At 43.6% G+C, this 20,594-nt stretch overlaps 1 protein-coding gene across 3 annotated transcripts in view; it reads left to right on the forward strand.

The window, feature by feature from the left end:
• LOC138513728 (peptidyl-prolyl cis-trans isomerase G-like) overlaps positions 1 to 20,594 on the forward strand; it is a 400,359-nt gene that overhangs the window by 119,326 nt on the left and 260,439 nt on the right. For all 3 annotated transcript variants that reach the window (XM_069628805.1, XM_069628807.1, XM_069628806.1), the window contains 2 exons: positions 2,334 to 2,818; positions 4,132 to 4,243. In XM_069628805.1, the coding sequence (XP_069484906.1) occupies positions 2,334 to 2,818; positions 4,132 to 4,243 (597 nt within the window). The remainder of the gene's footprint in view (positions 1 to 2,333; positions 2,819 to 4,131; positions 4,244 to 20,594) is intronic.

The following is a 20,594-nucleotide window of genomic DNA, read 5'->3' on the forward strand; positions in this document are numbered from 1 at the left end:
ATCACAAGCCTAGGTCCCCTCACGCCAGTTGCACACCTGCGCTGCCCCCCCCCTGGCAACCCTACACTCAGGGACTGTTTCTGTATCCCTACAGCCTCCTACCAGCACTTGACACCTGTTGTCTGCCCTTACCCTTGCATTGGCCACCAGCTGATGGCACTTTTTTATTTATTGTCTCATTTATTTTATCTATATTGTTTACGGTTATCTTATGCACTGCACTGCCCCCTCCCTCATTCCCCCAGCACTTCTCCCCTTCCCCAATACCCTGCACTTGCGCAATCTCATTGTCACCTGGCCTAGTAAGATCGCTGTCTCCCCTCTGTTCCCCTCCACAGGGACGTCATTTAGGGGTCACCAGAGGTCTCAACGGCGACCTCTGGGGTCTCCCTTGCGACCCCACGATCTCCCTTGCAACCTCTAAAAAAGAAAAAAAAACAAAAAACATTTTTTTTTTTTTTTTTTTTTTGTAATGCAAGCTCCTTGGCTGTGGCCAGCACCATGTGGCTCTTTACTTCTGGAGTGGCTGGATTTCTTGTTGAGGCACCTTAAAAAAAAGAGGAAAAATAAGAACAGGAGTCCCACAAGTCTAACCCTTTCAGCACTGACCCTAAATAAGAAAGAATAGGAATACCAAATAATGTGTCTTTCTGGAATTCTATACAATAATTGCTAGACTCATTAAAGGTTTATTACAAGCACACTTCATGGGGTGAGTCACTGATTTAGTCTGTTCTTAAACGCCACAACTCAGCCTTTCATCCTTCTGAGGTCGATAAATGAGTACCAACACAGGTTGGGTAATATTGGGTGTATATTTATTCTATATAAAGCACTTAAGCGTAAGTGCTATATAATAACACATCATTATCACTTGGTCATGGATGTCTGCTTGCATTCACAGTAATTTGGTAATATGGGCATATACACACTGATCTTAAAGATACATATGGCGATCCATTCTCGTATGAAATGTACATCACATTATAGTGCTATCGTAACCATATTTTTCTTAGTGTACAATGCTATGTGATGCCACTTCCTCTTTTGTCAACTGGTGAAAGGTTGTGTTCCATCGCTACACGCAATATCACTTTGGGGTGGTGTCAAATGACATGACTTCCTTTGATATCATCAGAGGTCAAGGGTCATAGGGGAAAGTCTTCACTCTTTCCAATGGTTCTCCTTCCAAGTACCAATTTCTGGTCCTAACCGTCTACTCAGTGATGATTGGATTATAACAATTCTAGATTTTGGCATGTTAATCCTCATCTTGGAAGGATAGCTCAGCGGCAACGTGCTCGACTTGGAAGGAAGATTACACGGAGCAACACAGGTTGGATCCCTGGGTCCGTGCTTAGAAACCTCTGGGTATTAAGAGTGTTATAAATAACCTATCATATCATATCCCATTCCCATTGACATACAGCCCAAGAGTGTTTGTTTAATTTACTTTGCAACCCTATTGGCATTTGCTCTAGGAAGACCAGGTCATCTGCATGTAAGATATGACCAGTCTCCCATTTAGACTAGGAGCGAAACTCCTTACCTCACTCTTCGTTTTACCAATGTCTGAGATGTACAGATTAAAGCACTGGTATGTGGCACAATATAGAAACTGTAAAAAAAAACAAAAACGATAAATACGTGTATGGTTTACGGTCTCTGGTTCTTCTGATCCCTCCCTTTCTTCCTACAACCATTCTTTTCTGCCCTAATGTCTACCTTTTCTTCTGTTCTTACTTTCTCATCTCACCTTCCTTTCCTTCCGTGGCATAATCCTCCACCCCTGTAGTGCCCATTTCTCCACCATCACCTTCCTGTGCTCTTCTTCTTTCCACCTAACTTGCTCTCTTTATTTTTATTTGATTTCCTCCTATCTTTTCAGCATTATTTGTGTTATGCTTTCCTCATAACTTTGTTTTTCATGCACATTCCTTCATACAAAACTCATTTCCTCCATCTGGGCTGCCATTTGCTCTCATGCGCGAGTCCTTTTTCCTTGCGCCTCTGACTTTATGTAACCTTATCCTTGCTTTTTCTATCTGTGTACTCCCTCGTCCAACTTTTTAAAACTTCTCTTATGCTTTCTCTTACATCAGTGAGAGCTTTGCTCCTGCCGGTTAGGACAAATTCTAATGTTGTGTTCCCCATATTATATGTTGTGTATATTCGAGTCAATCATTTATCATTTAATCTCTTTGTGAATATAATTTGCAATCATGCAATAAAGGGCACCCCTACTTCTACATTTTACCTGGTACATATCTAGATGGCCATTTCTGAGATTGCTTGTGCTAAATTCTTCTGCTTCTTCTTGCCACTCCTCCCAGATGTCCAAAGCGATGGGGTCCTGGTGACCTTCTGGAATGGTCGGACCAGACAGGTGCCCCCTGACATGGCTGTTCGAATCCCGATACCTCTGAGTGACCGCATTGTACTGGAACTTCAAATGCCCCCTTCAGCCCGGCAGAAGCTTGTGGATTGCAGCCCGGGGTACCCCTGCTCTGTGCCTCCTGGGTACAGGCCCTCTGGGAGTTGTGGTCAGCCTGTTTGTGCCCATGATGCCCCTTGGACACAACCCTGTGGAGCCCTGAACCATGCAGGAAGCTGCCAGGTCGGTTCAACAGTGTGGCCTGCATTGAATAGAGAGAAGGACCCTGTATCGGGATCAAACCCAAGAAGGGACAGGGTAAGCAAAAAGAAGGATCAACAGCTGAACCCGGAAAAGGGAAGCTTGTCTGAAAGCCCCACCAGCAAAGAAAAGAAAAAAAAGAAGAAACTGAGAGTGGGTCACTCCTCTGATCGACAATCGGAGGTAAGGGTCTGCATCAATATGTTCCAACGTTTCAAAATGACAAATGTTTGATGGAAAATACTTCATTGTTTATTTCAAATAAACATGCTTCTCAGGGGACCTCAAATTTTACCTGCATCAACATTACTATTCCTGTCAGCGTGCCCACCATGTCCTACTGTATGTCCGCAAATGTCCCAACTGATACACTGCCATAGACCCACAGAATGCTCAACCAATATCTTGAAACCGTGACACTGTATTCTACAATACTGTGATTACCACACTCTTCTGAATATAGACCCCCATTCTTAACCCTATTACACCTATTACTCCAGTCTGGAGGTTCACAACAAAGCTGTCCAAGCCACCTTTCCTTTGTGTCCTGTGGCTCTCCCTTATTACCATTAAACAGTCTGTCTGACCTGTGGCTCTGCTGCTTTTCCAGTGCTGATAGCTTTCACAGCTCTGCCAGTGCACCCCAATCCTGCCTTGCGACCTCTTTTTCTATTTCAGGAGTAGTGCTCGCATGCAGGTGAGCCTCTGCACTTTCCTCAACATGTAGCTAGTGCAACCCATGTGTTTCTAGATACAACATTCTGTGGCCTTGGATCCTAATTTACCCCTGCCAAGCCACCTGCTGTAGTATCATGCTTCTCATGCACAAGACACATACTTAAGTCATTAATAAGGGAGTTCATTGTGCATGCTTGACCTCTTCTATGTGGTTTGTCAGCATATTTTTACAATGTGAGTATAGCCGAAAGAAAGGAATGTAAAATGTGATTTGGTCTGAAATAAGTTGATTTCATCTTTGGCTAAATGCATTGCTGCCAACTTGTGTTTCATGAAAGTGCATTCCTTAGTGTTTGTTTTGTGACCGAGACAGTGTTTATAGCCCTTCCACTGTATATTGTAGAGCATCTTCATCCTTTTTACCAAGGGCAGCAAGGTTCAGCTTTGTGTGCAATGTTAAAACAGTTACCTTTAACTTCACCATTGGGCTCTACTGACAACCATTAAAATCGACAGAGGCCTTCTGCTGATGACGTGGCCGACCCCAATACTAAGGGTAGTACATGATAGCTGTTCATGCTGTACATAGCTTGTAAGGCCCATCCACAAGGAAAATGCAGAAGGAGACATTGGATTTAATGTTGTTATTGAGTCCCCCAGCAACCTGTAAAATCTGCAGGGCAACTTCTGCCATTGGGATTCTGATAATGCAGGGAGCCTAGTGTTGCTCATGCAGCAAGCAACCAACCATCACAAAATCTAGAGCACATCTGCCTGTGTCTTTCTGTGGTTGCTTCTCATAGTGCTTCTGATTTCAGAATGATCTGAAGATGTCACCAGTTTCGAGCAGGATTGAATCCATCCTGACCAGTGATGCTGTTGTCTGGAAAGATGGCATGAACCCTGCAGAACGACCAGTACAAGCCCATGGTAGGATGAATTTGCAAATTAATTTAATATCTCCTTTGTTAGTTTTAGGGACTTGTGTCAATTAGTATTTACAGTAATATGGAACAGCCCATGATTTTGATTGTTTATTTGTTTTCTTATGAAGCACCTTATGAGGCACAATTATGTTTTGTTGGATTACGGTGTTAAGACTGCAGAGGCTTTCAGAAAGGGTTAGTTTTGCTTGTTCTACATGAGGTAATGTTTTAAAAGGTTTTATGGCAGGAATCTTCTTTTGAAGTCTTTTTATGTGTCCTCTTATTCCCCCTTTCCTCCTGTTCTTGCAGTGGGGGATTGGTGCTCGTATCCTTCCTGATTTCAGACTTGAGGCCGTACACATTTACAGCAGTAGGTGTAGCCATGGAGATTTCGGATGACCCATGGAATCTTTGCTCAATCCATTTCCTAACAAACAACCTCACATATACTCTGTCCCCTGGGTAGAGCTGCAGTTTCTGTAGGGATGCTGGGCTGTCAATTGCAAGTGTAGCCGGCTGTTGCTGAAATGGCTGGAGCTGACGGAAGATAACTTTAATAGATCTCGTTGGGTCTCTAAGATAGCCCTGAAACTCTTCCCCCAGCTATCTCATCTGCATCAGAGGAGCTGCATGCAGGTATGCGTGGTGAGTGCAGCCTCCTCCCTGTTACAACTTCATGAGAGGTCACATGTTGGTCCTTGCTAGGCTAATTGCTAATACTAACCAGGGCAAGGCAATAAAGTCTGTTTTTCCCAAACTGTGAACTATCTTAGATAGTTTCTATTTTAAGAAACCATTTAGTCCCTTAGCAACCCTATTGCCTTGGGTGTGGTAAACTGAGCACAGGTTGTACTGTATCTCCAGTAAAGAAGTAATCTCTCGAAAAAGCTAATTGAAAAAGTGAGTCCTGTTGTCTGATCATCACGCATGCCATAGCGAGGAAATATCTCACACAGAAAAAACTTAGCTGCGGAGTGAGCAACATGATGTGCACAGGGTCCTGCCTCAAGCCAATAAGTGAATGGGCATACAACAGCAGTTGAGTAACGATAATTACTACACGTGTTAATCATATCGACATAGTCGATGTGGAGCTCCCTGAAGGGCCCTAATAGGAGGGGCAATATTCCCATGAACGTCGAGAGTGTGACCTGTACTATACAGGTGGCAAGTTGTACAGTTTGCTACGGATCTGTCAACATGTTCTTGAAGGTTAGGGATTAAGCAGTCCTCTGGGAAGTCTGATGCTATATACTGTTTGGTGGTATGTGTGGGATTATACAATTGTTCCAGGATAATGGTCAATAATGCATGAGGTATCACTACTTTTACCTGTACTATTTTGTCTTCAGAGTAAATCCTTAGGTGACAGAGAATAGCCTCTCTTGGTCCACAAGTCCTTTTCCTGCTGCAGGGCTTGGCCCTTCAATTCAATAATCTGGGTTAAGGGGAGTGCACTATATGGGGCTGGCAGCTGCACTTGCTGTAACACTAGCTCTGGGGGTGCTACTGGAGGTTCTGATAGTGGTAGGTAGGCTGCTTCTTTTTTTACCCCATCTGCTGCGTCATTACCATAAGCTATAGTGTCTGTATTGTTTCATATGCACTGCACACTTCACTACCGCTACCAGTGACGGGTGAGTTAATGCTGTTTCAGTCTAGCCAATAGTGATGCATGCTGTACGGGTGTCCCATCAGATTTGGGTAACTCCCTTCTCCGCCATCATGACACTCCTGAATGTATTGTGGATGTGACATAGGCAGTGTCTGAATATATGGTGTGCGAGACAGGCGTGGTGTCATGAGAAGACACAGACACAAAGAAAACAGTCTGAAAACCTTTATTAAAATACTTAAGGTTGGTTTAATGCCTATCTTGCCCTATGTCTATTTTGAGCTCTCCTGCAACTGATGTTTCTAAGGATGGTCGATGTCTGTGACTACCAAAACCATGTCTGTCTGCGTCACACCTATGCTTGTCCTCTTGAAATAAAGGTTGCATAGGGCTTCTCTAAAAGAAAAGTAGTATTCCAAAAAGAAGTATAAAACAAGGCTGGATCCAGGTGGCGTTGTCAGGTTTAGCTTTGCCAGTTCAAACACAATTGTTCCCAGTTCTCTTGGGGCTCCCTTCCCCGAGATTCTTGAAGCTCACAGTTCCTTTTAGGCCTCTTAGACTTCCCTTCCCCAAGCGTATGCCTCTCTGATTCCAAGGTTTCACCAAACAAAAGTTCAGCTCCTTAGGATTTACTTTTCCAAGATACAAATTTCTCCCTTGGATTCTAACAGTGTTTCAAAGCATTTTGGGGATTTTTCTCCTATTTCACTTCCCAGTGTAGCTCCCCTTTTTTCCACCTTCTCATGAATCATTTTGTCTTTATTCTTCTTTCAACATTGATGCACATCTGAGACTTTCAAGAACGCATAGTTTTAATTTCCCCTATGCGCGACCACTCTGATACTCAGATTCACTGTTGAACACTGATGCATGCCAGAGATTTTTGAGAACGCATAGCTTTACTTTCCCCTATGTGCAACCACTCTGAAACTTAGGGGTACTGTTTTCCTTCTCTGCATTCACATTCTTTAATATTGCCTTTCCTGTGCCTCCTGCATGCTGTACTGTGCTTTCCTTCTGTGCTTCCTGCGCTTTCACACTGTTTCTTAGCCCATTCCTCTTGCATGTTGCACTTTCACTGGTTTCTGTCCCATGCCTCTTGCATGCTTGACTTTTCACTTCTTTCTCTTTCGTGCCATTTCCACTTTATTCCCCGCTGGTTTCCTTTAACTTCAATTACTTTCACTTTCTGTGCTGCTCGCCTGTTTTCAAATTGTCTTTCCTTTCCGTGCAGCTCGCACACTTTCAACTGTCTTTCTTTTCCACGCTGCGCGCACGCTTTCTATTCCTTTTCTCTTGCTCCAGTCTCACACGCGCACCGGGTTGCTCAAACTGGTAGAAACTCACTGGTCAGCACAATGCTGCTTCCAATGTCTGCTCCTCTTTACTCTGACGTCGGGGTCCACCAGGGTGTCACAGTCCTGGGGTTTGGATCCCGCCCAGGTGAACAATCACTTTGTTTCATACTGTCAACAGGATTTATCATACCCTCCACGGTTCACAATTCCGGTTGCTTGGAGACACGGGTCCCTCGCCACACTTTGACCCTCACCAAACAACGAGTTAGCATCTCAGCATCCTCAGCTTCACTGCTGCAGCTTCATGGCATTCTGCTCCCATGGCTCATCCGTTCTCTGTAGGAAAACTCCACCTGTTATACTTTGGTTGGTGTTCAATGTAATGCAGAAGTGCATAGTTGTTGTCAAGTGCCTGACTCTGCCTGACCTCAATAAAGGGACATAGTGGTACTGTGCTGCGGTATCCGCCTCTAGTCATCTTCCTCCTCTCAGTATTATTGGTACCTTTCATATAGATAATCTTTATTACTCTCAGACGCCTATTCCTCATCTCAGTATGTGTTGGAAATGGGGATGGAGGAGCAGGATAATAGCCCATAAAGGCTGAGGGAGAAGAGGGAGATGGATAACTAGGACAGGGGGACACCATGTCTCACCTTCCGGTATTCTCTCCCCAATGTGAGGGAGGATCACGTGTGTCGGGGAGACTTTGGGAACAGCAGAGGATGTCCATGGGTGAGACGCGGTATCCTCCATTTCAATTTCAGGGTGAACCCTCAGTCCCAGCTGCATTTATGGGATATTGCTACCCTTTTCCCTCACTCCGTGATAACATTAGAAAACAACATCTATACATGAAAACTAGGATGCGCGTGAAGAAGAAGAGGTCAACAGGCGATACATGGTATGCCTCCTTTTCTGCTGAGAACCAACCTCACCCTCCCACTGCCTTTATAGACTGTTGTAAACCATCTCCCCTTATTTTACCTCAGTCAGACCATTATAGTACTAGGACAAGGAAGAGGCAACTAATAATAGTGCACACACATATGTCATTACACCACTCTAGTACTGAGACGAGGCAGAGGCCTGAGGACTGTTGTGAGGGTCAGGCATGTTCCAATATCTGTGGGCAGGCAATTGAAAGTAAGTGGTCGCACTTGCAACCTGGTAAATGGTTACAGGTGTATAAAAGGAGTCAGAAGCAGCGAGAGAGAGAGAGAGAGAGAGAGAGAGAGACTGACTCTCTGAGTCTCACCCTCACCAGAGCTCCTCTGGAGCAAGAGAGGAGTGAGTGGGATGCTGATCATGCACAAATGCATGGAAAAGGGGTCAGGAGACCAAAAGTGAATGATTGAATACTGAGTGAATTGGCAAGCAAGTGAAGAGTTTTGAACACTGAGAAATAGATCAGATGGCTAAATATGAATTATTGAATACCCGAGAAGTGGACAAGCACTTAATGATTTTTGAATGCTGAACTGAAGAAAAGGATATGAGAATTTGGCACAAGTGAAAACGAAAGTGATGTGCATTTTTGAATTTAAAAAAACTGCATTTGCAAACAAAGTGAAAAGAGTGAAAAGTAAGGCATTCTTGAATAGTGTGAAAGCAAGGTGGTAACTAGGAGAAATACCCCAAAGAAAAGTGTGAGAATCACACGTTCATAAAGACAAGAAACCAGTAAAGTGAACCAGAGGAATACGTGGACTTATAACACAGATGCAGACAGGAAACCTGTGTTGTTAAGGAAGTCCTGTGAGAAAGGATGAACTGTTGTAAAGTGTCAATGGTTATCGGTTGCGTGACCTGTGATGGGTGGACCGTGAGGTCCGACAACTGCGCCTAGACCGAGGAACACTTCCTTGAAGTAAACCAAGAGAACTCAAGAGGCTGGAGCTAGTCGCCCTAAAGTGGTTCAAGTGGTGGAAAAAAGAGACAACTAAATACGTTGATTTAATTGTGAATTTGAAGCTTGAGGCTGTGAAGTTGATGCCTGAAGAACTGTGAACTTGGGGAAGAAAAGCCCAAGACATTTTTGTGTGCAACTTTGTTGAACTTGGGGAAGGGAACCCCAAGATATTTTTGTGCCAAACTTTGTTGAACTCGGCAAAAGGAACCCTGAGACTATTTGTGGAAGTGTGTTGAACTTGGGGATGGGAACCAAGAGCAGGCCGGGAGCTGTAACAAGCTCAGAACTTTAGTTTTGAACACTGTTTCTTTGACTGCTGACATCCATAAACATTGTTTAGCTTTGGCTATGAGGGCAGGTATGGGTTTTGGACACAGGCAGACTTTTGAGTTGAACTTACTGACTCGGACTATCCTTAGTTTATTTAGGTAGGGAAATCCCATCTTACTATAGTGCCAGTTAGGCTTTACACCATCATGACATTTGAGTTAATAAAGAATTTTTGTTTGAACTTTGAATCTGTTGTCTGTGTCTTGCTTAATGATATTGTCACATTAGGGAGGTAGTATCAATAGGGATGATAGGGGAGGTACATGATATAAGAAGAGGGGGTGTATGGCCATACCAACCTTCTTCTGACTCAACCTCCGTCTGATTAGAATCTGCCATATACATTTTGGATCCCAAGTCTGTATCAACTGATTGCGATTCCCCCTCTGAGACCATATGTGAAGAGTCAGAAATGTGAGGCAGACAACTTTGTGAAGGTTTTTCAAAAGATTCAATTTTATTAACTCAAAAGGTTGGATAAACGCCTCACTATCCCTACTCTGACAAGGATTTCCCTGCTAAATTAAACCAAAGGAAACCCTCTAGCAAAGGGATTCTTTCCATCATACTTAATCATACACAATTTAACAAGGCATATATATATAGCAGTTCAACAACAAATAATATAACAGCTATATTCCCATCATAATAAATGTTTCTCCTTCTCATCCGGATGAAGTCCCCTTCCCTAGATTCAAATAGGATTTTGTTCAACAGTTACAAAAAGGTTAAGGAAATCCTGTATCTTGACAAAACTCTCCTTGGATCGAACCTTAAAGGCATGGTCTAGTAAAAATTGTTATTGTCCCTACGGGTCGGCCATGTTTTTTTAAGCCTAAGTGGCTCGATTTTAGAAAACTTTCCTATGGACCTTACCCAAGTTTTTGTCCATTAAACGCATGCGAAAACAAGCACCAGGGAGCCGCCATTTTCTGATAATCCTATCTTTTCCCCGATTGCCCTGGCAGACCTGCTTTTGCGGCACTAAATCAATTCTCCCGCCCCTGAGCCTGACATTATCAAAACATTCATATTCCCCGCCTCTCCCCGTGACGTTACTGTGCTGTGTAGGCAAACGCGCCCATTCGTCTTCTGCGCGACTCCACACAGAACCCGGAAACCAACACAGATCAACTCACAACACAGCGCGCCACAATTCGGAATATGAAACTGTACTTTAAAATGAAACAGCAACACGGTACATTTGGTAAAGTACATTTATTTGACATTAAATGTTTAGGGAATATTCAGCAATTGCCATATGAACTCCGGAAGCCATTTATTTTCTTTTATCTGTATCCGCAATAACTGTTCCGTTTCATCTTGAGTCACGCGCTGTTCTTTTATGGTACACAGGGTGTTCATTTTCGTAAAAAGAATCACTTTGGAAGCACGGTGAACCGCAAGGCTGTTCCATCAACTAGGCACTAGTCCAGCCTAAAGGTTGATATGTTGCTTCTAGCCACTAGTACAGCGTAAGGGCATGTGGGCCCTTGGCGATTGTCCCATAATATGGTGATCGTGCTCCAGTTGTTGACACGAAGCTGCAGGTGTCTGCTGAAGAATCCATCCGCCGGTGTCTCAAACAGATGGCAGTGGCAGAAAGGGATCAAATACCTGTTATGAAAACAAAAAAATGATAATTAGTCTCGCTAGCCGAACTTCATTAATATTACTCATTTTATTTATTACGGCCGATCAGAAACTATTTGCTTGCAAGGATAGTTCAATGGAGTATGTTCGTCTCTAAAATCAATGCGAAAAGTAACGAGCTAAATCGAGGCCAACACACAATGATAAACGACAGTTAGTCTACATGCGTGAGGAATGATATGATATATGATATGGCATTTGTAACGCGCCTATATTCAAGTGTTTCTAGGCATGATGAGGCAGGTGGGGAACAAGGGCAGACAGACAACGATCCTACTAGGCCAGGTGTCTTTCTGATCACGCATGGGGAAGGGCTGTACATGGTTAGTTGAATACAAATTAAATAATAGGGCCAGCTGGTGGCAAGTGCAAGGTAAATACCGGGAGAAGGGGCTGAAGGATACAGAGACAGTCCCGTAGTGCAGGGAAAAGTGGCTGGGCCAAGGACCGAGATTGGTGAGACCAGTGGACCTGCATGCCCATGTGCCCACTACGAACAGTTTTACTTGCTTTTCCTAGCTCTTCATTCATTCATTTATTCATGCATCCATTCATTAAATCTTCATTCCGGTATAAAAGCGTGTAAAGATTTACTTACATTATATTTAAAATTTCCATTGTGTCTCTTCGTAATGCAGTCTGTAAAACGGACCGTGCTCTTGACAATGATTTTTCGTATACTGACCTAAAACTGAAACTCGGTCTAGTTTCTGAATTTTCTGCCTTATCGTCTTACGTTATTGCGCACTCCCTTCAAATGTAGTTCTTTCGGCATGGTCCCTGTCTCAAAGTCAAAAAACAATAGACCCATATACTTCCAGTGCGACTTGTGGGCCTCATCTGGCCGCTGTCCTTCGCATTCTTTATTTGCAACATCACGTAGTATAGGCATCTGTGAGAACTTGAAGTTTAGAATCCGTCTATGTAGTGCGCCTCAATGTGCAAATGCGAACTGGCTTCTCTCCCAAATGCCACGGCCCGCTTGGCTGGTGTGTTCTAAGTGCCCCAATTTTGTCCCCGTTGTCTGTGAGCTTTGCAGCCCAAATTGAGACATTTAATTTTTGGCGGAAGGTCAGGGAAAGTATAAAGTACCACAGGAGTTGAGTTAAAAGTGAGATTTATTGTTTGTTTGTTTGTTTTATTATTTGCAATACGCAAGCCTCCCCTCCGTTCACAGTGCGCAGCATTTACATTTCCATGAGATGAGACATGAGAAAAATATATACATACACATATGTGAGGTGAATAGAGAGAATTCAAAGATGACACCCAGCTTGTTCGCCACCCATGATGGTGAAGGTAGGGGTTAGGTTTACAGGTACACCGTACAATAACATTTATTTACAAAAAGACAATCGTATTGCAATTATTCAAACCGGGATTTGTACTTCACAATCAGCTGTGCTTCGGGTGGGCATGGCACAGTCGCAATGTTCGGTGGCAATGGATCACTTCTCTGCACAGAAACGTCCAAAATTCCATATCTGTGCTTCTCTAACACAGCAACAATAAGGCCTTTCACAAAGTCGAACTGCATTTCATCATAGACTGGTTTGATCACCCATTGCTTACTTCGTTTTGAAAACACCTTAGTGTAGCGAGGCATCCTTACTTTACCCCTAGTCCTAGATTGTTCACGTCCGACATTGCTGTTATGGGCCAAGACCGCTAGTAGAATGCGATGTTTCATGCCCCGAAAGCTAAAATGCAAGCGCTTTGGCCTGTACTTTAGGCACATATTGTGGAACACCTCCAAATCTCCCTGTGTGACAGAATTCTGTCAGTCCTCTCAAATCTCCGAGTTTTGTCGAAAACAATCTTCTCAATGGCTTTGTGTGTCGGTGAAGATGGGACCAACCACTTCTTCTTCCGTGCCTCCTCTGGGGACAAAGGGCCATGTTCACATTGGTGGAAATGTTCATTTGCTGTCAGTGACCGCCATTTTTCAAGTAGTATTTCCACTGACCCCTCACAAGTTTTTGAGCTCCACCAAAGATGGTTGGTGATAGAATGGGACCACTGCAAATTACTTTCAAAACCTTTTTTTTCCCTGCAGCCGCGATTTTCTTATTGATTGATTTAGCAAGATGCCATACGTCAAATTGATGTTTAATATGTCGGAACTGCGCTCTCATTGTCTTGGCAATTGAAACGTGTCTAGCCGTGGCTATGAGGTCGATGTGCATTCCCCTTGATTGTAGATATTCCACTGATTGTATAAAACCTAGTTTCTCCATGGCCACTGAGGATGTACATTGTGTTACCTGCACGACCACCGAACTCACAATTTTCTTACTATCCATGTCCTGAAAGTGGTAGGTGCAGTACTTGGCAGAAATTCCAGGGCTGTCGCACTGTCCATCGCCGGCTAGCCTGAATCGTTTGCCTTCGAATGTACTTTCTAGAGACAATTGTTCAATTTTCCAAGCATCACTAATGGCCGGAAACAGATAATCACGTTGGTATATGTAGTACAGCGCTTTAGAAATGAAATGGAGTCCCACAAACTGAAAGAAAGCCTCTAACTTTCTAAAACTGGAGCCACTAAAAAGTGATGCAGCTGCACACAGTAGATTGCCTGCTGGCAGTTTCCCCAGCATCGGTTGTGCAGACCATGAGAACCTATGATTTAATCGACAAGCGGCATTTATTTTGACGTTACTGCCTTTTATTTGACGAGTCACATTAATCAATGGCTTCCCACATACTTTCCCTCTAATGGAATGCACACATTTCAGCATACTTATAATTTCCATCAAACAACTGTCGAATACAATGTATTTGCTCTCTTTCATTAGACTGTCATCCTGCGTCAACGTTGTTTCGGCTTGTGACGTTGTGGAGATTTCAACACATTGGAAAGTAATATCGCTGATATCAAGTTCTGATGCGTATATGGATGCTGCGGCTGGTTCATTCTCTGTCATTTCGACATCTATTACTTCAACATTGATGGGAGAACACAACAATGTCGACAGGTTTTTTGGTGGCAAATTTTTGGCGGTTGTAGATTGTGTAAATTGATCTGCAACTACTTCAGAGCTATCTTCAATACATTCAATAACATCTTCTTGTGGTGGTGCGGTCGCACTGTAGCTATGGTCCAATGCAACTTTGCTGTAGTCTCCAAACACAGTTAATTCATGTTCTGGCCATTGGACATGAGCATCTCGAGCCTGAACACGCCTCGCCTCAATTAATAGTTCCTCCATAGTGTACACGGTCTGGCAAGCCACATCTCTCATTCGCTTCACTGTCTGTGTGTGTATAGTTCTGACACCCACGGGTAACTGGAGGAGAGATTGGAAAAGGGATGTTCAGTTTAAACACAAGATGGAGTGTAGTAGAATTGACTGGAAAATAACATAAAATAGTCCCCAGCACAGACATTTTTTTAAAAGTTATGAACTGTGTGTAACTAACCTTTTTTTGTTTTTTTTTTCTTTGCAACTTTTTTGACTCGACCGTCAACATCTGCACGCTGTAGCTTCGATTAGTTTCCGCATGTCCTCCCTTCCTCTTGCGCTGCAACGACTATATTTTCTGCATCCGCATAGACAGCACGGAATGAGGCTCCATCGTCTCTCTGAAACATAGTACTTTCATTACTATGTATCAAAATATTGTTAGCATAAAACACACGTGAGGACGTCCACACAGGTACATCTCAATAGCCAAACACGATTTAAACATTGTGTGCAACAATCGAACGACAAGTATTCGACCAGTGATGATCTATTTCGATGGAACTGTCAGTATCCATACCTCTGGCTCTGTATGGACTGCCATGAATGGTAGTATTGGAGAGGAGGCATCCGCATCTCCCTGAAACACAGTACTTGCATTAGTATGCTTTTCAATATTGGAAACACAACACACACTTGGGGTCGACGGCACAGGTACATATAAAGAGATAACCACAAATGATGCATTGTCCAAAAGAATCAAGGAAAATCCAAATATGATCACATTTCATCGACTTATTTCACCGATTCCTTTACATCTGCATCAACTAAATGAGATGTTGTGATTGTGGTGGAAGCTCCGTCGTCTCCCTGAAACACAGTACTTGGATTAGTATGGTTTTCAATATTGGAAACATAACACACACTTGGGGTCGAACGCACAGGTACATATAAAGAGATAACCGCAAATGATGCATTGTCCAAAAGAATCAAGGAAAATCTAAATAAGATCACATTTCATCGACTTATTTCTCTGATGTACTTACATCTGCATCATCTAAATTGGATGTTGTGATTGTAGTGGAAGCTTGGTCGTCTCCCTGAAACACAGCACTTGCATTAATAGGGAAGAAAGTATAGCAAATGGAATCACGTTATATGATCACGCATGATGGAGCTGTCATTATCCATACCTCGTGCTGCTGAAGAATATCTATGGATGTTGCAAATGTAGTGCGCACTTCCCAAAGCTGTTGCGCCGATTCGTATACGCATGGTCCCGCTTCCACTTCCCCTATAATTTCTTGAATGTCAGGCTCTGCATCAAGTGCAGGGGTTGACGCTCCATCAACTGCCTGAAACATAGTACTTGCATTAGTGAGGATTACTATAGTGAAAACATAACACACACCTGGGGTCGACAGCACAGGTACATATCAACGGCTAACCACGAATGAAACATTGTGTAGAACAATCAAACGACAAGAATTCCAGCTCTGATGATGACGCTCGATGGAGCTGTCAGTATCCATACCTCCTGCTGTTGAAGAACATCTAGAAATGTTGTAGATGTGGCGGACGCTTCAGCATCTCCCTGAAAGACAGTACTTGCATTAGTATGGATAACACTAATTCTAACCGAAAACAAACACCAGTGGACGATAACTAAGGTGTATATCAATTGGAAAGCACTAACCAAACATTCGGTAAAATGATTACACGATAAAATAAAAATATTACTTGACGTGTATAAAACAGGTCTGTAGCGGATTAGCCTTGTAAGATTACCTGATACGCGCTAGACGTGGTTGATAACTGCGACCACGTCACGGATGTAGAATGTTCTTGCTTCAGTTTCAAGGGATAGTCAAGAAGTTGTAAAGGTAAATTATTGATTGATAATGAAATGCCAATATTAAAAATAGCCATGTAAGGCGACAGAATACTTGTAAAATGCTCAATACAGCACAGTTCCCTGTTCCCATATATATACATTGCGTTTGTGGGTTGTGAAATTGAAAAAGAATATATTGGTAAATGTCATTATTCAAAAAACTATACAATCATATCAATATCGAAATTATTACAAGGGATAGAACACCTACAATATCAATTAATCTGTTTGGATACCTACACACTACCGCAAGGCCTAAAGCTAAATCCGGACACTTGACTCACCGGTGGCGGAATGTGGACGAATAGAGTGGGAATAGCGTTTTCGAGCAATTTCCGTATCGTTCGCCGTTTATTCTTCTTTGTTACCCAAGATGTTGTGTACATGTCCAAGGAAAAGTGCCGGCTGCAGATGCGGTATCGATCACCCCTCTTGTCCTGTAAGACTTGTTGGACTCTACTTTCCAGCTCATCCAGTGGATATCCGCAATGTCTGACCCATTCTCTTATTCGATCAACAGTTTTCGGGAATACATGCATTGTAGTGCCTTCAGATTTAGCATGGGTCTTCGAAGGGCAACCGCTAATCGAACAGGCAGGCATTGTTGATAAATCTGAAGAGTAAATATCGACATTATTATACAATCTTCAAGAATAAAGATTTGATACAAAAGTAAATGAATCATACAATGATCAATGCAAGGTTTGTTTTGGTCGCAGGAACTATACCAGTTCATTATGTGCGGCTTAGTATTTGCATAAATTGCAGAAATGTATAAATGATGTGACTAAAAACTGAACATGTGACTCATCCCTTGGATGTTCTGTATTGCACGAGAAGGAAACATGCTTACATCATAGACTGGACCCCCGAAGGATGCAATTCGATGACAATTGACACAGATGAAAATAAATAGATCTATTGATAGCATAGCAATGGAAATTCAAGTCAATAGCAATGAGACCAATGAACATAGCACTATTGGGTACTCTACTCGCAAATAGATAGAAATTTAAAAATCTGCGAAATATGACCAGGATACATGGCCTTACCTTGACCAACAAACAGTTGGATTCAGCAAGCAGAGCAGTATGTTGCGGGAGAATAGGTGGATGGCCACAGATAGCGCACTGATGGGTATGCTCGAAGCGGTCACAGAAGTTCACCGATAGCACGACGACGAGCAGATTAGCATAGATCTCAGTGGTTCCCAGGTAGCACGTTCAGGAGTTGACTTGCAAAGCACAAAGATGTTCTCATGAGACATATCGAGTGGTTTTTAAAGTATTAGAAACTGGGGTGTGTTTGTGAATGAATGATGTATGTATGTCGTGGTATTAGGGGGGCAGCCTGCTTGAAGGGGAGGCCTGCATGGAGACACGGGGTCTGAGGAGGCCATGTGACCGATGGCCCCTTGGCGTGGGACACCTTTTGAAGTGTACATGTAGTTTGGCACCTTGGCCGTTTGCGCCCATCACAGCCCCCCATGCCAGCGCGCATCCACCGTCGCGAACCGCCTTTGATACAGGGGGGTGGGATGGATGGCCCTGGGGCGTGCAGATAAGGCACAGGAAGACTGCTGAATGGAGACAAACTTATGTGGATTGCAGGGGGGCGGCCTGCTTCAAGGGGAGGCCTGGCTGGAGACACAGGGTCTGAGGAGGCCATGTGACCGATGGCCCCTTGGCGTGGGACACCTTTTGAAGTGTACATGTAGTTTGGCACCTTGGCCTTTCGCGCCCCTGACAGCCCCCCATGCCAGCGCTCATCCACTGGCGTGAACCGCCTTTGATACAGGGGGGTGGGATGGATGGCCCTGGGGCGTGCAGATAAGGCACAGGAAGACTGCTGAATGGAGACACACTTATGTGGATTGCAGGGGGGCGGCCTGCTTCAAGAGGACGCCTGGCTGGAGACACGGGTCTGGGGAGGCCATGTGACCGATGGCCCCTTGGCGTGGGACACCTTTTGAAGTGTACATGTAGTTTGGCACCTTGGCCTTTCGCGCCCCTGACAGCCCCCCATGCCAGCGCTCATCCACTGGCACGAACCGCCTTTATATCAATATATAGTATATCGCCTTTATATCAATGATAGTATATCGTTGCTTATCAATAACAAATGCCACATACCGGAGATTCTTGTGAGCACAGACCCACACTTCAACCGGTGTATTATAGTGGTCAAGACCCTAAGGCCTGTATAACCCAATGGTAATTGTTAGTATAGATATATGTGTGACTTTTATAGAGACATAACCTACTGAAAGACTTTGAACAAGTGTTATTTAGTGCATGCATTATCGAGAATATGTTATGTTAGCTTAGATAGATAGTGACCACCCTGCTTCACAGCGACCAGACCTTCACCCATTCGGAGCACAGATGTCTGACGTCCATCCTTGAATGGAGACACACTTGATTCATTTAAAAAATCGAAACAAACGTTAAAATATATGTGGTGTTTTATTTTGTATCTTATTTTCATGACACAAAAATACAAGACTTTAAAGATTATATAGGTCAGGTTGCAGCACAGCGAGAGAAAATCCCCTGTACTGACCGCTGTCACTCGGGAACGTTTCTCTAATGGCACGAACGGCACAGGCGGGTATCACTCTTCGAACGCGGTGTCCAAGCCTCCCGTGGAGCCACCATGTAAAGGAACGATAGGCCACCAGCCTGTACCACCTGTGAAAAGGAATGAAACAAACTGTTTTTAAATGACCAAGATAAGTTTAATAAACGTTTGTTGTCAATGACAATTCTTGTAACTAATGGCATTCTGCACGGACAAATGCTATCTAGACAATGCACACTATTGAACGACTTACATGCGTTACAATGATATGTAGAAGTAATTTTGGATATAGTAGAAGAACATGAAATAGGAGTGGCATGACAAGCAGAGTATACTTACTCGTTACTCGGATTACGAGGACGAAGAGTTGCGCGAAGTTCGTGCATAAGCACCATCATTATTCTCAACACGGCCCGTGTGAGGCAGGCTGCCCTGAAGTGTGGCAGCTCGGTGATGCATTGCGGTCGTGGCTCGCCTTCCGAAATGTAGGCCAGGCATCTGGAGTTTTCTCGGCAGCAGCAGTTCTCGTCCTCAGTTGGCATTAGCTCGCACCGATTGCATGTGCACCACGTGGAGACGCCGTCCATTCGACTAGGCCCAGGCTCTTCATCTGTTGATTCGTCCTGCCAACTGCCGTCCGAATCCCCATCGTTTTCGCGTGCTTCCCTTTCCAGTAGTTCCTCCTCGGTATACTCGGGCTCGTACATGTAGGGCATTATTGTAGCCATTGTGTGTTAAACAAACTAAAATAATTTATAGCGGTGGTACTGGTATCTGTTCACACGGGCTACAAGCGGCGATGGTAGCTGACCAGAGCACTGAAACGAGTCACAGAATACTCAAAGTAACACAGAGAGAGGAATGGAATCGAAAATCTGCTGATGTGTGTTGTGAAACGGTCTATTTATACTTATTGAGGAAAGAGGCGTCCTGCCATTTCCATGGCGACACGTCATTAGCTGAAGCGCAGCGAATGTTGACACGAGACGTGCTTTGGCGTTGGGAAATGGGCAGTACGAGTCTGCTGATGACAGGCTCAGGGGCGGGGGAATTGATTTAGTGCCGCAAAAGCAGGTCAGCCAGGGCGATCGGGGAAAAGATAGGATTATCAGAAAATGGCGGCTCCCTGGTGCTTGTTTTCACGTGCGTTTAATGGACGAAAACTCGGGTAAGGTCCATAGGAAAGTTTTCTAAAATCGAGCCACTTAGGCTTAAAAAAAACATGGCCGACCCGTAGGGACAATAACATTTTTTACTAGACCATGCCTTTAAGAGCACCCAGTTCCAATTTGATAACACCAAGCTCTTGAAAATAACTTATGTTCAGCAACTCAGAATATTTCCTTACTTCATTGGTTTAAACAAAAAGGATATTTCTGCACTAGTTCACAAATCTATTTGTTTGACAAAATTAAAGGTTAAGCAGCAGTTCACATAACGCTTGCTTCAATGTTATTAATTTGTCAGGATGGTTCTGCATCTATCAACAAAATACTTTAGTGGTTCTTCAACATCTTCTTCAAGACTTTTAACCATGCCACAGTACTTCAAAGGCTTCTACTTGGCCCATTCACCTGCCAGGCTTCACTAATACAAAGTGATCTGCTCTGGTGTACTCTTCTGCCAGATCAGATCCAACTACTGCAACCATTTCTCACCTTGTGTACTCTACCAGGCCAGAGTAAGCTGCTCCATGTCAGTACTTCAGTAGTAAAGTTTGAAATCAAACAAAACAAATTAGCAATGTCTTTTTGCTCAACTTCTTCAAATATAAGAACCACTTCAAGGGAAACGAGAATCACACTGATGGTATTTGTTACACCTGTGTGGTTGACACATTCTCTGCAGGTTATGCTCAATTCCCTCTGAACGTCTTCCCTCAGAAGAG

This window comes from Ambystoma mexicanum, chromosome 12 (genome assembly GCF_040938575.1).
Source record: "Ambystoma mexicanum isolate Mex_15411 chromosome 12, UKY_AmexF1_1, whole genome shotgun sequence".
Classification (NCBI taxonomy): Eukaryota; Metazoa; Chordata; class Amphibia; order Caudata; family Ambystomatidae; genus Ambystoma; species Ambystoma mexicanum.